Source organism: Schistocerca americana, chromosome 8, assembly GCF_021461395.2.
Source record: "Schistocerca americana isolate TAMUIC-IGC-003095 chromosome 8, iqSchAmer2.1, whole genome shotgun sequence".
Taxonomy (NCBI): domain Eukaryota; kingdom Metazoa; phylum Arthropoda; class Insecta; order Orthoptera; family Acrididae; genus Schistocerca; species Schistocerca americana.
The window spans coordinates 400,257,185-400,276,200 of record NC_060126.1 but is presented as its reverse complement, the minus strand read 5'-3'; the positions used below and the strand labels follow the sequence as shown (position 1 = coordinate 400,276,200).

Genomic DNA, 19,016 nt, shown 5'->3' with positions numbered 1-19,016 from the left:
AATGAAATACTTGTACGATCTGGACAGATTTCCAAATTATACAAGGTTTACTGTATTTATGACTGCTACTGTTATTGTCAAATTGTGCCTGATTCTTCACAACAAACTTCTAAAGGAGTAAATGTATTGTGTGGCTGTTATTAGCATACCTAATTTCTCTTTCCTCCTTTCCCTTCCTTCCCTCTCTCCTCTCTTCCCCTCCTTTCCCCCCCTCTTCCCTTTCCCCCCTTTTCTCCTTTCCCTACCCTCTTTCCCTCCTCCCCTCTTCCCTTCCACTCCTCCGTCCCTCCCTCCGCCCTTATTTTACCTTACATACAAAAACCTAAGTTTATAACTATACCATTTACTACTATTTAGGGGTAATTTCAAACAAAATAGGCAAGCTGTTTAAGAACACAGATGTCAGAATAACTTTTGCCACCACTAAAAATTTAAGAGAGAAACTGGTGCATAACATCACACAAACAGCCGAGAAACAAAGCAAATCAGGGATTTATAAAGGAATGAGCAACCATTGCATTAGAAGTACATTAGCCAAACACGCAAAATTTTTAATACCCATTTTGAAGAACACACAAAGCTAACAAATCAGCTACAGTGAAGTGTACAGATAAAACAGGACACAGTGTTGCAACAGACTACACTATTAAAGTGCTGCATACTTTACAGAAGAGATAGAAAATGGAGATCTAGAAGGAAATGGAAATATTCATCTGTGACCAAAAGTGTAAAGACGAATTGTAAACGAGATTACAGATTTCAAGAACTCACATTTCTTCACAAATATCATCTCAGTACTACTAAAACAGACAATACATAATGATTAAAAATATATATGAATGGTATTCCAATAGCAATATCTTTGTAATTCTTTAACATAATAATTCTTATTATGGAAACAGTCATGGTCGCAAAATAGCCCAAAACATCGCGAATATCCAAGATGACTTCACAGCTGTGGTTCACATTCAACCTGGTGCACCTCTTTCTGCTGTACTGAAGCCATGTGTGCAACATAGTGAATCGTTCTCAGTGAATGATTATGTCGTTATCATTGGTGGTACAAATGATGTGGCTAAAAATGAAGCAAATTACACTATCAGGCACATGAAAGCAACACTCGGTAAGTTGACTGGCACCAAAGTAATTGTCGTTAACATTCCACAGAGACATGATCTAATGGGCCAGTCTATTGCGAACTTGGAAGTGCATAAAACAAATGTTAGGCTTAAAACAATATGTAACAAACTTCGCAATGTGTCTTTGGTAAACGTCAGTAACCTAGATAGAAACCTGCACACAATTCATGGTATGCACGTGAACAAGAGAGGTAAAAAGATTGTGAGTAAATCAATTATTGATGAAATCAGACGAAACATCACACAAAGCAGTGTAAATAAGTGCATTGCTAAAGAATGGCACAACCCACCCAAACAGGACTTGCCACACAAAGAGCTACAGCTGACAAGCCAAGGAAACTAATAAACAATGCTGGATAGCCTGGTAGCTCTAAATCTCCCTGTATGGTCCAGCAGGAGAAACTTAGCCCTAATATCATACAGCGAAACCCTTGTACTCTTAAAAACAACCAGTCTGGTATGGTGGCATGTCCATCAAGCGTTCAACAATCCGAACTCACTTTCAAATTAATTCAGCAGAACTTTTAAAGTCTTGGCAATAAGCACAACGAGTTGGATACCATTGCACCAACTGATAACCCTGATGTTTTAGTTATACGTGAACACTGGTACACAGATGAGCTAATTAGTGTATGTAAGCTACTTTCCATGATCTTTTACTCTGCCTTCAGTAGAAAAGAGAAACGTGGTGGTGGGGTAGCTATCTTTGCAGCCAGTGGTAGTAATTATAGTGTAATAGATGTAAGTGCCTTCAGCATTGAGGGTGTAATAGAACTAGCAGCAATTAATTATAAATGGGGGAAAGAGAACTTAATAATTATAGGCCTATACAGACCTCCATCTGGTAGCCTAGATAGTTTCTTTGATGTTCTTAATGACCTGCTGTTGACATTGACAGTAAACACTGCAATAAAAATGGCTGGGTTAACATAATACTAACTGGAGTTATAAACATTGACTTGCTGTCCAATGACTCTGTATCTAAAAAACTAATGCTAATACTAGCTCAATTTAACTTAACATTTCTGATAAACGAGCCCACTAGAGAGGTCAATAGTGTAAAATCATGCACTGACAACATTATAACTAACGTGTCCCACTTTACATGCAGTGCATCAGTTCTAAAGCTTGCCATTTCTGACCACCACACAATACAGGTATTGATAGAAGCTGAAAATCTTCATGTCAATAGAAAAGAGAAACAATATGTGACAAAAAGAATCACCAATGACGACAATGTTAAAGATTTCAACAGTCTACTGAAAAGCTTACAATGGGGTGAAAAAAAACAGCATTACTTTCAGTGATTTTTCATCAAATTTTTATTATTGCTTCAATGTCTTATGCCCAGAAATGACCTTTACAGTAAATGACTGCAAAAAGATACAAAAAATAACTGGATAAATCATGAAGTAAAAACAGCAAGAGAGAAACTTAGATTTTTCCAATATGCAATGATAAATAATAACAATAATAATAGACTAAAGGTAGAATTTAAGAACTATCAGGATTACTATAATGATCATCTGCTAGAAACTAAAAGTAAATATGCAGCCGCAATGTTAAGAAACTCTACTAACACAGGTTTAGCTGTTTGGAAAGTAATAAATAGCTTTAGGTATTGTAAGGACAGATCAACAAGTGATTTTACTATAAACCATAAAGGGCGTATCATGAAATGTCAATGTCAGATTGCAAATGTTTTTAATGAGTACTTTTCTTCTGTTGGAAAATCTGTCAATGACCATTTTAAGAATCTTCAGCATAGATATAGGGGCATTCCAATCAAACAAAGCATATACTTGGCCCCAACCAATAACAAGGAAGTCAAAAACATAGTAATGTATTTAAAAAATACAAAATCAGCAGGCTATGATGGATTGTCTATCAGTACACTGAAAAGATGCATAGACAACATATCTGATGCCATGGTCACAGCAGTAATTGCATTAGGTTGTTTCCCAGATAGTCTAAAGACAGCACAAGTAACTCCGATTTAGAAGAAAGGTGATAAATCTAAAATTGAAAACTACCGCCCCATCTCAATCTTACCTGCATTTTCTAAGGTAGTTGAGAAAGTTATTTATACTAGACTAATGACATTCCTGAGTCAACACAATTTAATATTTGAAAATCAGAATGACCTTATGAAAAACAAGTCAACATCAGTAGCAGCAGCACAATTAATAGACAAAATAATAACGGCCATAGAGAACAAGGAGTATGTAACTGGAGTGTTCCTTGATCTAGAAAAAGTTTTTGATTGTGTCAACATCACCATATTACTTGACAAGCTGTGGAACCTGGGTATCAGAAGAACTGGCTATGAGCTAATAAAATCGTATATGAGCAATAGAAAACAATTTGTCTTGCTTAAAACAAACAGTGGGTCTTACAAATCTAAAATTACTGATATCAAATATGGAGTGCCTCAAGGTTCTGTCTTGGGACCCCTTCTTTTCTTGATTTATGTTAATGATATACAGTATTGTTCTCCTAACTGTACAAAAATATTGTACGCAGATGACACATCAATAGTGTGTAAACACAAAGACTATGAGAGTCTGGAGGTACTGTGCAACAGTGTAACTAATGAAATAGTCAAGTATTTTAATGAAAGCCATCTAAATGTAAGTGCTTCATAGACTGCAATGATGGAATTTAACACAAGGAAACAAATAGAATTTGACATGAAATTATCCATAGGAAATGACACTGTAAAAAAGGAAAAAATGGACAAAGTACTTGGGAATTACAATCCAGGACAGCCTCAAATGGGACATGCATATTGATTCCTTAGCATGTAAGCTGTCGAAGTATGTGTTTGCTATAAATATGATTAGCACATATTGTAAGGACACGTGTGTACTAAAAACTGCTTATCATGCCCTATTCTCATCAAACTTAAACTATGCTGTAGAAATATGAGGTGCAACAACTCAAGCCAACCTAAGCACATTATTAATACTACAGAAAAAAAGTTATCAGAATTATTTGTGGTGCCAAACCTCAAGAATCATGTCGAAATCTGTTCCAAAAATTAGGTGTGCTTACCATTATAGGTGTATACATATTGGAAGTTATATTGCTTGTGAAAACAATAAATCCAAATTTCAACTGTGACCTGCACCAGTACAATACAAGGCAAAAGTTCAGATACCACGTAAATAGCCACAGAATAGCTTTATATGAAAAAAATGCACTTCATGCTGGGCTGAAGCTAGACAATGCCCTACCACACAGTCTCACAACCCTTCCTACTAACAAATTAAAAGATCAGCTAAAAAGAATTCTAATTGAAAACCCTTTTTATTCCCTAGATGCGTATTATATCTGTATGAAAAGTGCTTCATAAGTATGTCAAGCTCATAGTTTTAAGTAACCTACAACTGATATAATGTTGATAAAAACAATATTTGTAATATTGTGATTGTATACTACCAAATGTAAAATCCATCAAAATGTAAAATTTATTAATACAAACAAATTTTTAGTTTGTAATTTATAAACTGACATATTCAGAAGAATAATCTGTATGATGTCCTGAAACTGTATGATTTCTAGGGATTGAATTTGATTATTCCATGTTGAATAAATATTATTATTATTTTTTATTATTATTATTATTATACTGTCATTTTTAACATTAAATTGTCACAGTCCTTCTTATTGTAATATATGTTGTCAACCAATATCAGAGATGTGACAGTAAGATGTACAGGAGACATTGCAAGTGACTGATAATACAAGGACTGAAAAATCAGTAGTTAAACTGAACTAAGCTTTGTTTTGACTGCCATCTTATTTCTGCTGTACATTAGAGTTGATTTTGGTGTCACATTTTAACTAGGGCCTATCCTTTGCAAGTTTATGAATGGGGTTTAATAAGATCCAAGGAGCAATAACAATGAAGATAACTAAACAAATTCATATGAACAATGTGAGTGATTACTTTTAAAAAAATTATGTGAACAACATAGCAACAAATGAATGTAGCCTGAAGATGATGTTTGTACCACAAAACAAGCTGTTTCATTAAATCATTTAAATCAACAAAATTTTGTGACTGGTAGCAGCCTGTGACAAATCTTTTCATATTTTTGAAACAGTTATGGTTGATTAGCAGTCAATATGGCATTTAATTGTTGCTGAACTCCGATATTTAGTAAGATCTGGTATTATGTTTCCAATGCAAGTTCTGATCAGTAAGCACGACCAAGAATTTTGAACAAACACTTCTACATATTTCCTTTTCCTCTTGCTGCATTGTTATTGACAAAGGTATCTCCCACCTTATACAGAAGTGATACTGTATTTTTTACGTGTTGCATAACAGACCTTTTAACATGAACCAATAGCTAATACTTTTAAATATTTCATTCCACCTCTTTTGAGCTGCTTGTATTATCAGCACAGAGCACTCCTTCTGCTTTATCATTGTAAAACAGACTGTAACAATGGAAAAGCCAGGATGGAATAATGCCGATATTATGAAAAGGATAGACTGCTATTCACTGTATGAAGGAGATGCTGAGTTGCAGACAGGCAGAACACATTAGAGTTTTCGGCCAAACGGCTTCCTTCTAAAGTAAACACACACACGTTCTTGCAAGCACAACTCACACAACCATGACCACTTTCTCTGGCCATTGAGGCCTCAGCAACCAGAGATAGTGTCTGTGTGAATTGTGCTTCTGTAAAAGTGTGTGTGTGTTTTTTTTTCCTCTGTAGAATGCCTTTTCAGTGAGAGCTCAAGTGTATAGCAGTCTTTTTGTCTGCAACTCAATATCTCCCCATATGGAGATCAGCAAACTATCATTTTAATAATACTGTCATTAAGACAGAATGCAATTAATATAAAGCAAGAACAGAAGCGATCTCAGAGCCCTGTGGAACACTGGCAGTAAGTAACTTGTCTCCGCTTAAAAGAACATTCATCATGAAATGTGCATGACTTATGTAATATGACCCCTTGCTTCCTATCAGTTAAATATCAAGTGAAACACTTTCTCATTACTTTTCTAGTTATACTTTGATGTACAGATGTTTTCTAGATTGGCTAACAAAGGATAATAGTCATCCACATGCTCTAAAAACTGAGATCTATTTACATAATGCTGTAAGAAGGATTTACCATCTCAATTTTATATTACTTGGTTATTTAAAGGATGTCTGAATGAGGCATATTTTGTATTTACTATTGAATTTGCAAGGACTCCCAATTACTTGGGATTTAATTTTCCATCAGCAATGATGTTATTAGATAAAATCCAACTTATTGTTTGATCTCCACAGGCAGCTTTCCAAGCCATTTACATCAATATGTAGAATACCACTCTGACCATACAGACAAGGTTTTGCAGTAGTCTTCAGTCTGCAGCTCTTCAAGTTCTCTATCCTATGCAAGTCTTTTCATCTCCATATAATTATTACAACCTTCACTGTTTTGAACCTAGGATGGTCAATGGAAAACTATCTTCCACAGCAGGGTTCTGTTGCCAACCCAGCCTATGCAACATCCTAGTCCATACCAATGCCACTCCCACTTCCAACCCCTTGCCACAGGAATCATATACTTGTGGTAGACCAGAGTTGAAGACCTGCTCAATCCGTGCACCCAGCGCTTTCTATTCCAGTCTGTCACAGGCTTATCCTACCCCGCAGAGGCTGGGCCACCTGTAAAAGCAGCTGTGTCATATAGCAACTCTGCTGCAAACACTACACAGTTTTTCAGTAAGTATGATTACCAATCAGCTGTCTGTCATGATGAAAGGCTAGTGCCAAACTGTTGACAAGAAAAAAGTTGACCACTGATGGCACAACATGCAGCTGAGCATAAAATGCCCAATTTCAACAGGTGCTTCAAAACCCAGGCCATCTGGATCCTTCCCTCCACCACCAGTTTCTCTGTACTATGCAGATGGGAGTTATCTTTGCAACAGATCCTTTGGTCCCATAATTTTCTTGGTCTCAATTTTCAGTAACCCATTGTCCCCAGACCCTCCACCCAAAAGTTTCTGCTTCTTCTGTGCTGTCACCCCCTTCCAATTCCTGTCCCAATATCACCTTCAATGTGCACTGTTCCCCACCAACTCTGACAACCATGGATCATTTGCCTAAACTGTGTACCTGCCAACCCTCCCTCCTGCATTCCTTGCCAGCAAGCCAGCTACTGGCTGCCTCCCTTTGAGCCACTAGACACTCACCCACAATCCCTCCCCTGCCTCTCACCTTTCTTTTCCTCTACCAACCTCACTCGACACAACCCCCAGCACAACTTATCCATGTGCCGCAACTGGCAATGTCTGTCCACCATGTGTGCGTGTGTGTGTGTGTGTGTGTGGTGTGTGCGCGCGCGCGCGCGTGTGTGTGTGTGTTACTCTAGCTCAAGATGTTCTGAAAGCTAGCAAGTTTGTTTTCTTTATGTGTGTGCCTGCTGACAGCTCAACAATTCTGCCTTTCAACGACTCTCTAACCCAACAATATTTTATCTCATATTGCCATGCATGATTTTATTAGGTATCTTAATGAGTACTGAGATTTCAATATGCATGAACTCTCGTATGTAAATAACACTCAGTCTGAAATCACATTTTTTCATTAGTTGTTTATGTCATTATTGGCATCAAATTTGGCTAAGCATTCTAACACGTACCTACTTAACAAAATATTCTATTTCAATATTTATTTATTAAAATGTTTATTTATTCAGTACTTGGAAGATTAGCTTCAATAGTGTCTATAGATATTAGGAAACTTATGAGCTGAATGGGGAAGCAAGAAAATACAGATTTGTAAGGAAAGTTATACACAATGTCAATTGGAGGACAATGAAATAACTAAATAAAATGATAGTCTTGTTCAGCTTTCCATATGGCTACCTGCAGGTTCCTAGAGCAGTAACACTAAGATTTCAAGAAAGTAATCATATTAGTGTAATTTCTTTACCTATGTCATCTGTGCTTGCAAGCTCAACTTCAAAAATGTAGCCAAAAAATGCTTCTCCTTTGTCATTTTTATTTGACCGATGTGTTGCTCCGGCAAGAAGTGCAGGAGATGGACCTGACCACCCTGTGCCAAAAACAAAAATTTCAGTTAAACTTTCATGAAACACTTGTTAATCCTTAGAGCTTGATAGTTTCCATCCCCAACACAATGTTGTTATAAATACAAGAATGAAAAGATATCTGTTTCAGTTCATATAAATTCAGTTTCTAATAGCCACACACTGTTGTGCATTGTGTACAATGATGTTACTACCAACAACAGAACATGAAGTCAGTAAAACTGTACAAAACCTATAAAAAAGGGTCAGTCAACTTAGATGAAGTAGCAATATGTGTGCTGGAGCAAAGTGTACAGAATATACAAGCTACCTTAACAAACGTAATAAATGAATCAGTGTTAGGGAAATATCCACACTACTTAAAATAGCCAAGAGTTGTACATCTGGTGAATAAACGTGATGCAGGAGACAAAGAAAATTACTGGCCCACTTCCTTGCTGTCACCAGTCTCAAAATAATATAATCAGTTATAAAAGACATATTAATCAATTATTTCAATACATAAAATCTTCTAAATGAAACACAGTTTGGGTTTCGAAGTGGTAGAAGTACAGGATAAGCCATAGTAGAATTCACAAAAGTGGTACTTGATGCTCACGACAAGGATGAGTCTGTCATAGGCATATTCCTAGAGACTTCTAAAACTTTTAGTACTGTTGACCTTAAGATTCTGCAAAATAAATTAGAACCATCAGGCATAAGAAGTGGAGCTAATGACTGGTACTGATCATACCTACCAGGTAGTGTACAAAGAGCAGAGGTGGCACAAACCTAACATAAGGCTAAACTTTTATTGAAACTCTTATCATAACCAAACCACATTAATAAATACATCAGTGACATTCCCAATAACGATACTCATGACAAAAAGATTTTCTTTTCTGGTGACTGCAGTATTACAGTCACAGACAAAGCAAGAGAACTCCTTGCAGAGAAAGCAAATTAAACTCTCAAGGACATTTACAATATGTTAATATGCAGTAAAAGACATTGAACACAAAGAAATAATTTCAGCTGGAAAATAGAAAATGACACACCCAAATTAAATGTACAGTATAGGGCGTGCCCAAATGAAAAGTAGACAACAGTTATATGAAAAGAAATGTTAATGACAATATTATATTTAAAGTTCATATAACCATTGACAATGATACATAGTTCCCTGCACGCAGCAAGGAAGTGGATGGCTTCAGTGTCGAAACTCCTGAGTTGCAAACAGATCCAGTTTTCCATGGTATCCTGCACTTCCTTGTCACCTTTCAGGGATTCTTTTAAGGGGCCAAAGGTATGCGTGTCTCATGGGGAGATATTGAGGAAGTAAAGAGGATGTTCCAGGACTTCCCATTGAACTCAAGGGTCTTCTTGGCCACATGTGGCCTAGCATTGTCCTCGAGAAGTACTACCCATTCAAGAGCTTATCCCTGTACTTCTTCCCGATGGCCTTTTGAGCATCAGCTATTTACTATTTGTCATCATATTGCTCAGCATTAACTGTTGCACCCCATGGTAGAAGTCCTTCTTGGTCAAAAAAGAAGCTGAGCATCACTTTTCCAGCCTTCAGGCCACAGTCTTTTTTTTTGTACAAGTCAAGCCAGGATGAAATCACTTCTGCCTACTAAGTCTGGAGGCATGGTCGAAGTTGTGACACCACGTTTCATCACATGCCACAATATGAGCAATCAAATCCATTCCTTGCACTGCATATTTCAGCAGATAGGTCAGACAAACACCCATTCTTGCCTTCTGTTGAGTCTCTGTGCACACAATTTATCATAATGAATCTTCTCATGGATTACGTGATGCACAGTTCCTTTGCTTGTTGAGAGCCCAACTTCAATGACATTTGTGGTGATTCAACTATTCGTCCTTATGAGTTCCTCCACAACCAAAATTGTGGCACTGGAAGAGAGGTGACAATGTGTGCCTGCCAAGGATGTGACATTTTCTCCATGTTTACACATCCTGCCTCGTATCGCTGACAACACTGGAATATTGTGCCGTGCAAGACACTGCTCTCTGTGCACCTTTTTCATCCTGTGATAAATTTGTGAAGCATACTCCCCTACTGTGCAAAGAAATTGTATAACACACTTTGTGCTAACTGGGAGGAATCCATCATGCAAAGAACTGTGGAAACAATCTCCAGGAAAGAGGAAACTGCTGTGAAGCCATTAACTCGAATTGCACAACTGGGTATACCACCAAGCCATCTCTCGGCAAATGCATTCACGCACCAGGATTAATAACAATGCCACTACAACAAAGGTCACCTTTTCAATTGGGCATACCTTACAGAGAGCACATCCACAGACCGTGTATCAAACGCAAAATTTCAAGGAATGAATATTGATTCTCAGTTGAAGTAGCACGAACACATGAAGAGACTGCAAACTGAATGTCACCAGAATGTTACACCCTTAAGAGTCCTGTCCTCAGTGTGTAACTGGCAATATATTTTTATTACATACTACTCATTTTTATATTCAGTTCTTAACTATGGAGTGCACTAAATATGAACACGGTTTTAAAACTAATGAAAAGGGCCATAGGAATAAAAAAAAAAAAAGAAAGAAAAGAGAGAGAGAGAGTAGTCAAGTAGGAAAAGGGCCATAGGAATAAAAAAAAAAGAAAGAAAAGAGAGAGAGAGAGAGAGAGAGAGTAGTCAAGTATACTGCAAAGACCTGTTCAAAACACTGGGGATTCTAACTACACCATGTGAGTACATTTACGGATCAGTTGTACACATCAAAACTAAGACTGATAATTACTGCAGAAATATCTCTGTCCATGACCATAGAGCAAGATCTAGAGTAGACTTACATTTACCAAAAAGCAGTAAACATGACTCTCCAAACAGCAGTTTCTAATAAGGAATAAAACTGTAGATTAAATTGTCCAAGGAGATTAAAGAGATTACTAACAGAAGCTTATTTAAAAAAGTAGATAAAAAGTGCCTTTTAAGGAACACATTCTACACAGTGAAGGATTATTTGAATAACACGAAGTAGAGGTTTGGTAAAAAATGTAACAAAAGTAAATAATAATACCGATAATATTTATAAAACACCTAAATTTCACATAACACTTTCACAATATGTTTTTATTTCATCCTGTGCTCTTTCTGATCTCAGCATCTTATTCGTTATAGAGAGATGCTGATTCAATTTTTCAGGGTTAGCAAATGGGAAGTTGCGACATACAACATGGAAACCAAACATTGTTGCTGTACAGCAGCAGTGTTTTGCATTATTAAATAACATATTTGCAAAAGAGTATTGTAAACTAGAGAGAAACTGAATGAGGGAGTGCAGTTTTAAACAGGTTGGTCTTGTATTTGGGAGGATGAAGGAACCAATCTTCATCCAGCCATCCTGATTTAGGTTTCCTTCGTTTTTCCTAACCTACTTCTGGGAAAATGATGGGTGGATCCTGCTACAAGGCTGTGGCTGACTGCCTGTCCCATCCTTTTCAAGCCAGATTTTGTAAGTACATAAATGCCTTTATATATGAATTATTTTTCCCCCTTAAATTGCAACACCATGATGGATAAAACTACTACTACCACTACGACTACAAAATGGATCTGAAAAACTGATCCTGAATAGTGATGTCTGTATTCCAATAACACAGATTTGTGATGGTAGATACACAGTGTCTTTAAAGGAACTGATCTAGAGCTTGTTAACAACCAGTGTGTTGGGAATAGCAATTGTCATTTAGGAGGGAGGGAGAGAGTAGTGTATGAAGAAGTGGTATGAGGGGGAAGAAGACATCACTATATGTAACGTATTTGCATTGATGTAAACAAAATTAAGAATGTTTCACAGTAGACAGAAGAAAACAGCATACCATCAGGCAGTTCAAAGCAGTACTCAATGAAAAGACCATCAAAATCATAGCCCGAGGCAGATACAATTTCAACTAGTACAGTTAACTGTACTGTTCCTTGTTCTGGAGTCTTGAAGTCTGTTCCTAAGCTCAGATGGCTAATACCAAGTGACAAAGCAGGCATCTGCAAAAAAATTATCTCATATAATTATAATCTGCTGGTTAACTAAGCACTGTACACAATGAATGGTATTCTTCAATCAAGGTAAAATTTCTTGTTCTAAAAAATACTAATATTTTAAAAATGACACATATTATAACATGTGCTTTAAAGTCACATAAACGTTCCACATAAGTGCCACAGTTCATTTCAAATAAAGAAGTGGCTTCCCCCTTGGTTGTCATAATAAATGTTCCTACTTCCTCCTTCCCATATTTTACAATCTTTTGGTTCAATCTTTTGGTTCTGTCATGCACTGTTCAACTCGATGGCTTATTAAAGCATTGCTTGTTTTATTTTTACATATCTGGTTTTATATGATTGTTAGATAAGTTGTGTAAAATTGCATTACATATTTTCCATAACACAGTTTAGTTAAAAACGTACTACATTCATTTGGCAAATTGTGATGTAAATGTAATGACAGTTCAGATACTATATTTTCAGCTTCTGGGCTGTATATGGCAGAGGTCCTTAATAATTCCAATAATATTCTTGTCCCCATATACCACCTTTAAAGTGGATTAGTTTTTTGTAATTTGATATACCATGTACTAGTTGCATTTATACATTACTGCTCCTAACAAATTTTTTGTATAACTGAAGTTAAAATATACATGTAATAAGGGTCAATGTCTCACAGATATGCCTATTGCCATAGGCATTTTGATACTATGATTAATGCTACCTTATGGCAAAGATTGTTTACAGTATAACATGTGGCGCTGCCTGAGCCAGTTTGGGCACTGACTTTGTAATGGAATGATTTCAAGTGACAAGGTACTACGTGTTGATGTTAACAGTATGTTATACTTTGTCTCAAATGGTATTTGTATGCCATAGATCTGATGTGGGGCAACCCAAAACACACCATGAGAAGTAAAAACAAAGAAAAAATTTTGGTGACCATGACAAGTGTATAATCATTAGTTACAAATATGTTTTAGATTTTCATATGTGGTGTACTGCTAGGAACTAATGAGCAATTAGCATCTTAACATTAGAGATTTGGATAATTTCCCAAGACTAAATAAACAAATTTCTGAAAATTAACATATTCAACAAATGAAACTACACTTCATTCACAGGTTCAATGAAACTCAGAATGCAGTTATTTTCTGATATAAGGCCCTGAACCTCTATTGATAGAGCACAAATTCTTTTTTTGCTACATAATTGCCATTAAGAATTAAGTTTTTTTAGTCGAATGCTCACATAAAATATTTCAGTAGTTAAACTGGTTTCAATTTCCAGTCATTTTCAATAGCCCAATGAATTATTTTTGTCTAAGACTGCATAAAAGTATGTAGAGAATCACCTTATTTGTGTAACTCCTTCTGGTAGCTCCCAGTAGTAATATGGCAGGCAGTTCCAGAGAAAATGAATTTTGCAAAAAAGAAGTATGTTCAGTTCTTGGGGACGTCACTAGTTAGTAATTTGTTTCCTCTGACAATGACTTGATATTCTGGAGTTGGATGGATTTGTACTTGTACAGAGACTTGTTGGCTGTCATTCTCCTCACACACTATTCACAAATCTAACAACAAATGGGGATCACAAGAGTGGCACCCAAAAAATCCGTCACCATGCCCTGAAAACTGAGTTGTGGTGTACAGATGTGGATGTAGAAGTACTTAGCTGATATTGGTTTCCAAAATCTATAGGGCTCCTTATTGCCTTAACAGTATCAGTTTCATTTTCAAATAAATTTACACACCAACAATGCTAAAATTACCAATATATTTTCCAACTATCACAGGGATGACATGCGGCCATAGGAGATAAGTTACATTTGAGAGGGAGTGTCAGATATGCTAGTTGGTGGGTAGAATTTTACTAATTATAAAATGCTGAATGTGACAGTGCAGCCAAACAATTTTTCACAGATATTCAACTATCACTTCAGTAATTATGTGTCTGTTAACAAATATCTCTCTTCAGCAGTCTGTTCAAAAATATTACATCGAAAGTGAGTAATAGCCTGTCACAAACACTCACCTTTATATTATCATCTGGCTGCTCTGAGACATGATACAACCAGTAACGACAAGCTTTACGTGCATCTCCTCCCACTTCCAGCAGGTAAGGTTCACACTTACCATCCAGTGAAGTAGGGGAGAAATCTGGCATTATAGTCAAAAGGCCACGCTGCCTGTCCCATGACAAACGACAAAGGACAACTTCTGTTGGTAGTACACTAGTCTGGCCCACAGAGGTGCTTTCCCCACCAACACTAAAATGAAGAAATGAGAGCATAAGATGCACTGATAACGGTAAACACTGTACCTATACTTTAATATAAAACTACACAAATAAATATTAAAGGGAAATGACATTAAAGCCTGCATAGAATAATGGAGATTTATCTAATAAAATGTTCAGGTTCATTTGATTTATTGGCAAAGTTTCCAAAATTAAATACTTTGACTAAATGTCAGAAACTAAGATATTTATTTAATTGAAGATGTTACAGTCTTCAATATGTGTCGAACTCCATCTACTCTCCCAGTATTGTGAGAGGTGAACTATGCCTCATACTGTACAGTGTCGTGTAGATTCAAACTACGCTTCATAGTCTACAATGTTGTGTAGATTCTACACAACTGAAGACTGGTTACAGAAATTACCAACAGTGTAATTTTTCTCATTTTATTCTCCCAGAACCAAGTTCTGGAGATCATATATTACTTTCTCAAAGCAAAATCGTTTACTGATGACAAACTGAGCTGTTAATAGAAGATTACTATCAGAAAAGAGTTTCCATATTATGGTGTCAGCTACCTTCCAAAAAGCTTTGAAAACATGAATAGGATGGAAATGGGCCTATACTTACAGGTTGCTTGCTTAACTCCACTTTTATAAGTGGCTATTAATACTGTATATTTCATTCATTCAGAAAATGCACCTTTATTGTACAAACAGATTGCAAAGGAAACTCGATGAGGCACTCTCAATCAACACAAAATTTCAGTAAGTTGGTTGACATACGCCCACAGACAGAAAACTTATTTTTTAAGTGACCTACAAATTTTTGTTCATCATTAATTAATTCAAATGCTGTGTTCTGTAAATTGCATAATGAAAGAGAGCCCTTAGGGATATAGAATGAGAAAAGTATACATTAACATGCAGCCACAGCAGGCTATTTCTGTAAACTATATTAATAACAAATTACAACTAGTCATAATCTACTCATTTCGACAATTATAGGGAATACTTCTAAATTATTTTGTATATGAATATAATAGAGGGAAACATTCCACATGGGAAAAATATACCTAAAAACAAAGATGATGTGACTTACCAAACGAAAGTGCTGGCAGGTCGATAGACACACAAACAAACACAAACATACACACAAAATTCAAGCTTTCGCAACCAACCGTTGCTTCGTCAGGAAAGAGGGAAGGAGAGGGAAAGACGAAAGGATGTGGGTTTTAAGGGAGAGGGTAAGGAGTTATTCCAATCCCGGGAGCGGAAAAGACTCACCTTAGGGGGAAAAAAGGACAGGTATACACTCGCACACACACACATATCCATCTGCACATACACAGACACAAGCAGACATTTGTAAAGGCAAAGAGTTTGGGCAGAGATGTCAGTCGAGGCAGAAGTACAGAGGCAAAGATGTTGTTGAAAGACAGGTGAGGTATGAGCGGCGGCAAATTGAAATTAGAAAGTAGCGGAGATTGAGGCCTGGCGGATAACGAGAAGAGAGGATATAGTGAAGGGCAAGTTCCCATCTCCGGAGTTCTGACAGGTTGGTGTTAGTGGGAAGTATCCAGATAACCCGGACGGTGTAACACTGTGCCAAGATGTGCTGGCCGTGCACCAAGGCATGTTTAACCACAGGGTGATCCTCAGTACCAACAAACACTGCATGTGTCCATTCATGTGAATGGACAGTTTGTTGCTGGTCATTCCCACATAGAAAGCTTCACAGTGTAGGCAGGTCAGTTGGTAAATCACGTGGGTGCTTTCACACGTGGCTCTGCCTTTGATCGTGTACACCTTCCGGGTTACAGGACTGGAGTAGGTGGTGGAGGGAGGGTGCATGGGACAGGTTTTGCACCGGGGGTGGTTACAAGGGTAGGAGCCAGAGGGTAGGGAAGGTGGTTTGGGGATTTCATAGGGATGAACTAAGAGGTTACGAAGGTTAGGTGGATGGTGGAAAGACACTCTTGGTGGAGTGGGGACGATTTCATGAAGGATGGATCTCATTTCAGGGCAGCATTTGAGGAAGTCGTATCCCTGCTGGAGAGCCACATTCAGAGTCTGATCCAGTCCCGGAAAGTATCCTGTCACAAGTGGGGCACTTTTGGGGTTCTTCTGTGGAAGGTTTTGGGTTTGAGGAGATGAGGAAGTGGCTCTGGTTATTTGCTTCTGTACCAGGTCGGGAGGGTAGTTGTGGGATGCGAAAGCTGTTTTCAGGTTGTTGGTGTAATAGTTCAGGGACTCCGGACTGGAGCAGATTCGTTTGCCACGAAGACCTAGGCTGTAGGGAAGGGACCGTTTGATGTGGAATGGGTGGCAGCTGTCATAATGGAGGTACTGTTGCCTGTTGGTGGGTTTGATGTGGACGGACGTGTGAAGCTGGCCATTGGACAGGTGGAGGTCAACATCAAGGAAAGTGGCATGGGATTTGGAGTAGGACCAGGTGAATCTGATGGAACCAAAGGAGTTGAGGTTGGAGAGGAAATTCTGGAGTTCTTCTTCACTGTGAGTCCAGATCATGAAATTGTCATCAATAAATCTGTACCAAACTTTGGGTTGGCGGGCCTGGGTAACCAAGAAGGCTTCCTCTAAGCAACCCATGAATAGGTTGGCGTACGAGGGGGCCATCCTGGTACCCATGGCTGTTCCCTTTAATTGTTGGTATGTCTGGCCTTCGAAAGTGAAGAAGTTGTAGGTCAGGATGAAGCTGGCTACGGTAATGAGGAAAGAGGTTTTAGGTAGGGTGGCAGGTGATCGGCGTGAAAGGAAGTGCTCAATCGCAGCGAAGCCCTGGACGTGCGGAATATTTGTGTATAAGGAAGTGGCATCAATGGTTACAAGGATGGTTTACAGGGGTAACAGACTGGGTAAAGATTCCAGACGTTCGAGAAAGTGGTTGGTGTCTTTGATGAAGGATGGTTGAAGGTGTTGATCTACGTAGGCAGAGAGGCCCTGGATTATGACAGCTGCCACCCATTCCACATCAAACAGTCCCTTCCCTACAGCCTAGGTCTTCGTGGCAAACGAATCTGCTCCAGTCCGGAGTCCCTGAACTATTACACCAACAACCTGAAAACAGCTTTCGCATCCCGCAACTACCTGTAACCCGGAAGGTGTACATGATCAAAGGCAGAGCCACGTGTGAAAGCACCCACGTGATTTACCAACTGACCTGCCTACATTGTGAAGCTTTCTATGTGGGAATGACCAGCAACAAACTGTCCATTCACATGAATGGACACAGGCAGACAGTGTTTGTTGGTAATGAGGATCACCCTGTGGCTAAACATGCCTTGGTGCACGGCCAGCACATCTTGGCACAGTGTTACACCGTCCGGGTTATCTGGATACTTCCCACTAACACCAACCTGTCAGAACTCCGGAGATGGGAACTTGCCCTTCACTATATCCTCTCTTCTTGTTATCCGCCAGGCCTCAGTCTCCGCTAATTTCTAATTTCAAACTGCCGCCGCTCATACCTCACCTGTCTTTCAACAACATCTTTGCCTCTGTACTTCTGCCTCGACTGACATCTCTGCCGAAACTCTTTGCCTTTACAAATGTCTGCTTGTGTCTGTGTATGTGCGGATGGATATGTGTGTGTGTGTGTGTGTGTGAGTGTATACCTGTCCTTTTTTCCCCATAAGGTAAGTCTTTCCCCTCCCAGGATTGGAATGACTCCTTACCCTCTCCCTTAAAACCCACATCCTTTCGTCTTTCCCTCTCCTTCCCTCTCCTGACGGAGCAACAGTTGGTTGCGAAAGCTTGAATTTTGTGTGTATGTTTGTGTGTCTATTGACCTGCCAGCACTTTCGTTTGGTAAGTCACATCATCTTTGTTTTTAGATATATTTTACTTTGGATATGTTTCTATAAACAATTTTTGAAAATATGATTGGACAGATAAAAAAAATGTGCTCATCAAGTGGTGGGAGGAGGAGAAACACATATAAAGGTTAAAGAAATGTGCAAGGATTTAGAGCCAGTGGCTCATAATTCAGAAAAGTTGCCCAGAACCATGAGTCAGTGGAACCTTACTGGATGGGATGAGAAGCAACAACTGATTGTTGATGACTGCACCAGACAAGATTTTAAAAACTTAGAGCTTAAAGGTGTAAAATAGGGCAATAAGCAAGACAGAGATTACTCAGAAAACATCATGCAAAGTTAACAAGAGTGTAAAGCTAAGCACATTATATGACGTAGAGATGGCGGGAATGGGGAAATTTAGACAGGTCAGAAAATAAAAAGATACAGAAAACTAAAACGGAGTGAAGAAAGGAATAGTTATGGAGAAGAAATGCTGAGACAGAAAAATTAACATAAACTAAAACTAGGCGGGAGGCGAGAAAAAAAGGATACATTGTAAAACCAGTTCCCACCTGCACAGTTCTGAGAAGCTGGTATCTGGGGGAAGAATCTAGGCATCTTTGGTGAAACAGACATTGATATCATGAGTTTCATGTTGTAGAGCATGCTCTGCAACAGGATATTGTGTGTTGCCAGTGTATACGTAACAGCTTGTATACGACATGTTTCATTTCACATGT

At 38.1% G+C, this 19,016-nt stretch overlaps 1 protein-coding gene across 1 annotated transcript in view; it reads right to left on the bottom strand.

Annotated features, from left to right (window-relative positions):
* The window catches only part of LOC124545213 (Meckel syndrome type 1 protein), a 123,218-nt gene that overhangs the window by 14,778 nt on the left and 89,424 nt on the right, over positions 1-19,016 (bottom strand). The window contains exons 4-6 of the mRNA XM_047124081.1: positions 14,252-14,486; positions 12,055-12,217; positions 8,088-8,210 (exon numbers count right to left, since the gene is read on the bottom strand). Coding sequence (XP_046980037.1) covers positions 8,088-8,210; positions 12,055-12,217; positions 14,252-14,486 — 521 coding nt within the window. The remainder of the gene's footprint in view (positions 1-8,087; positions 8,211-12,054; positions 12,218-14,251; positions 14,487-19,016) is intronic.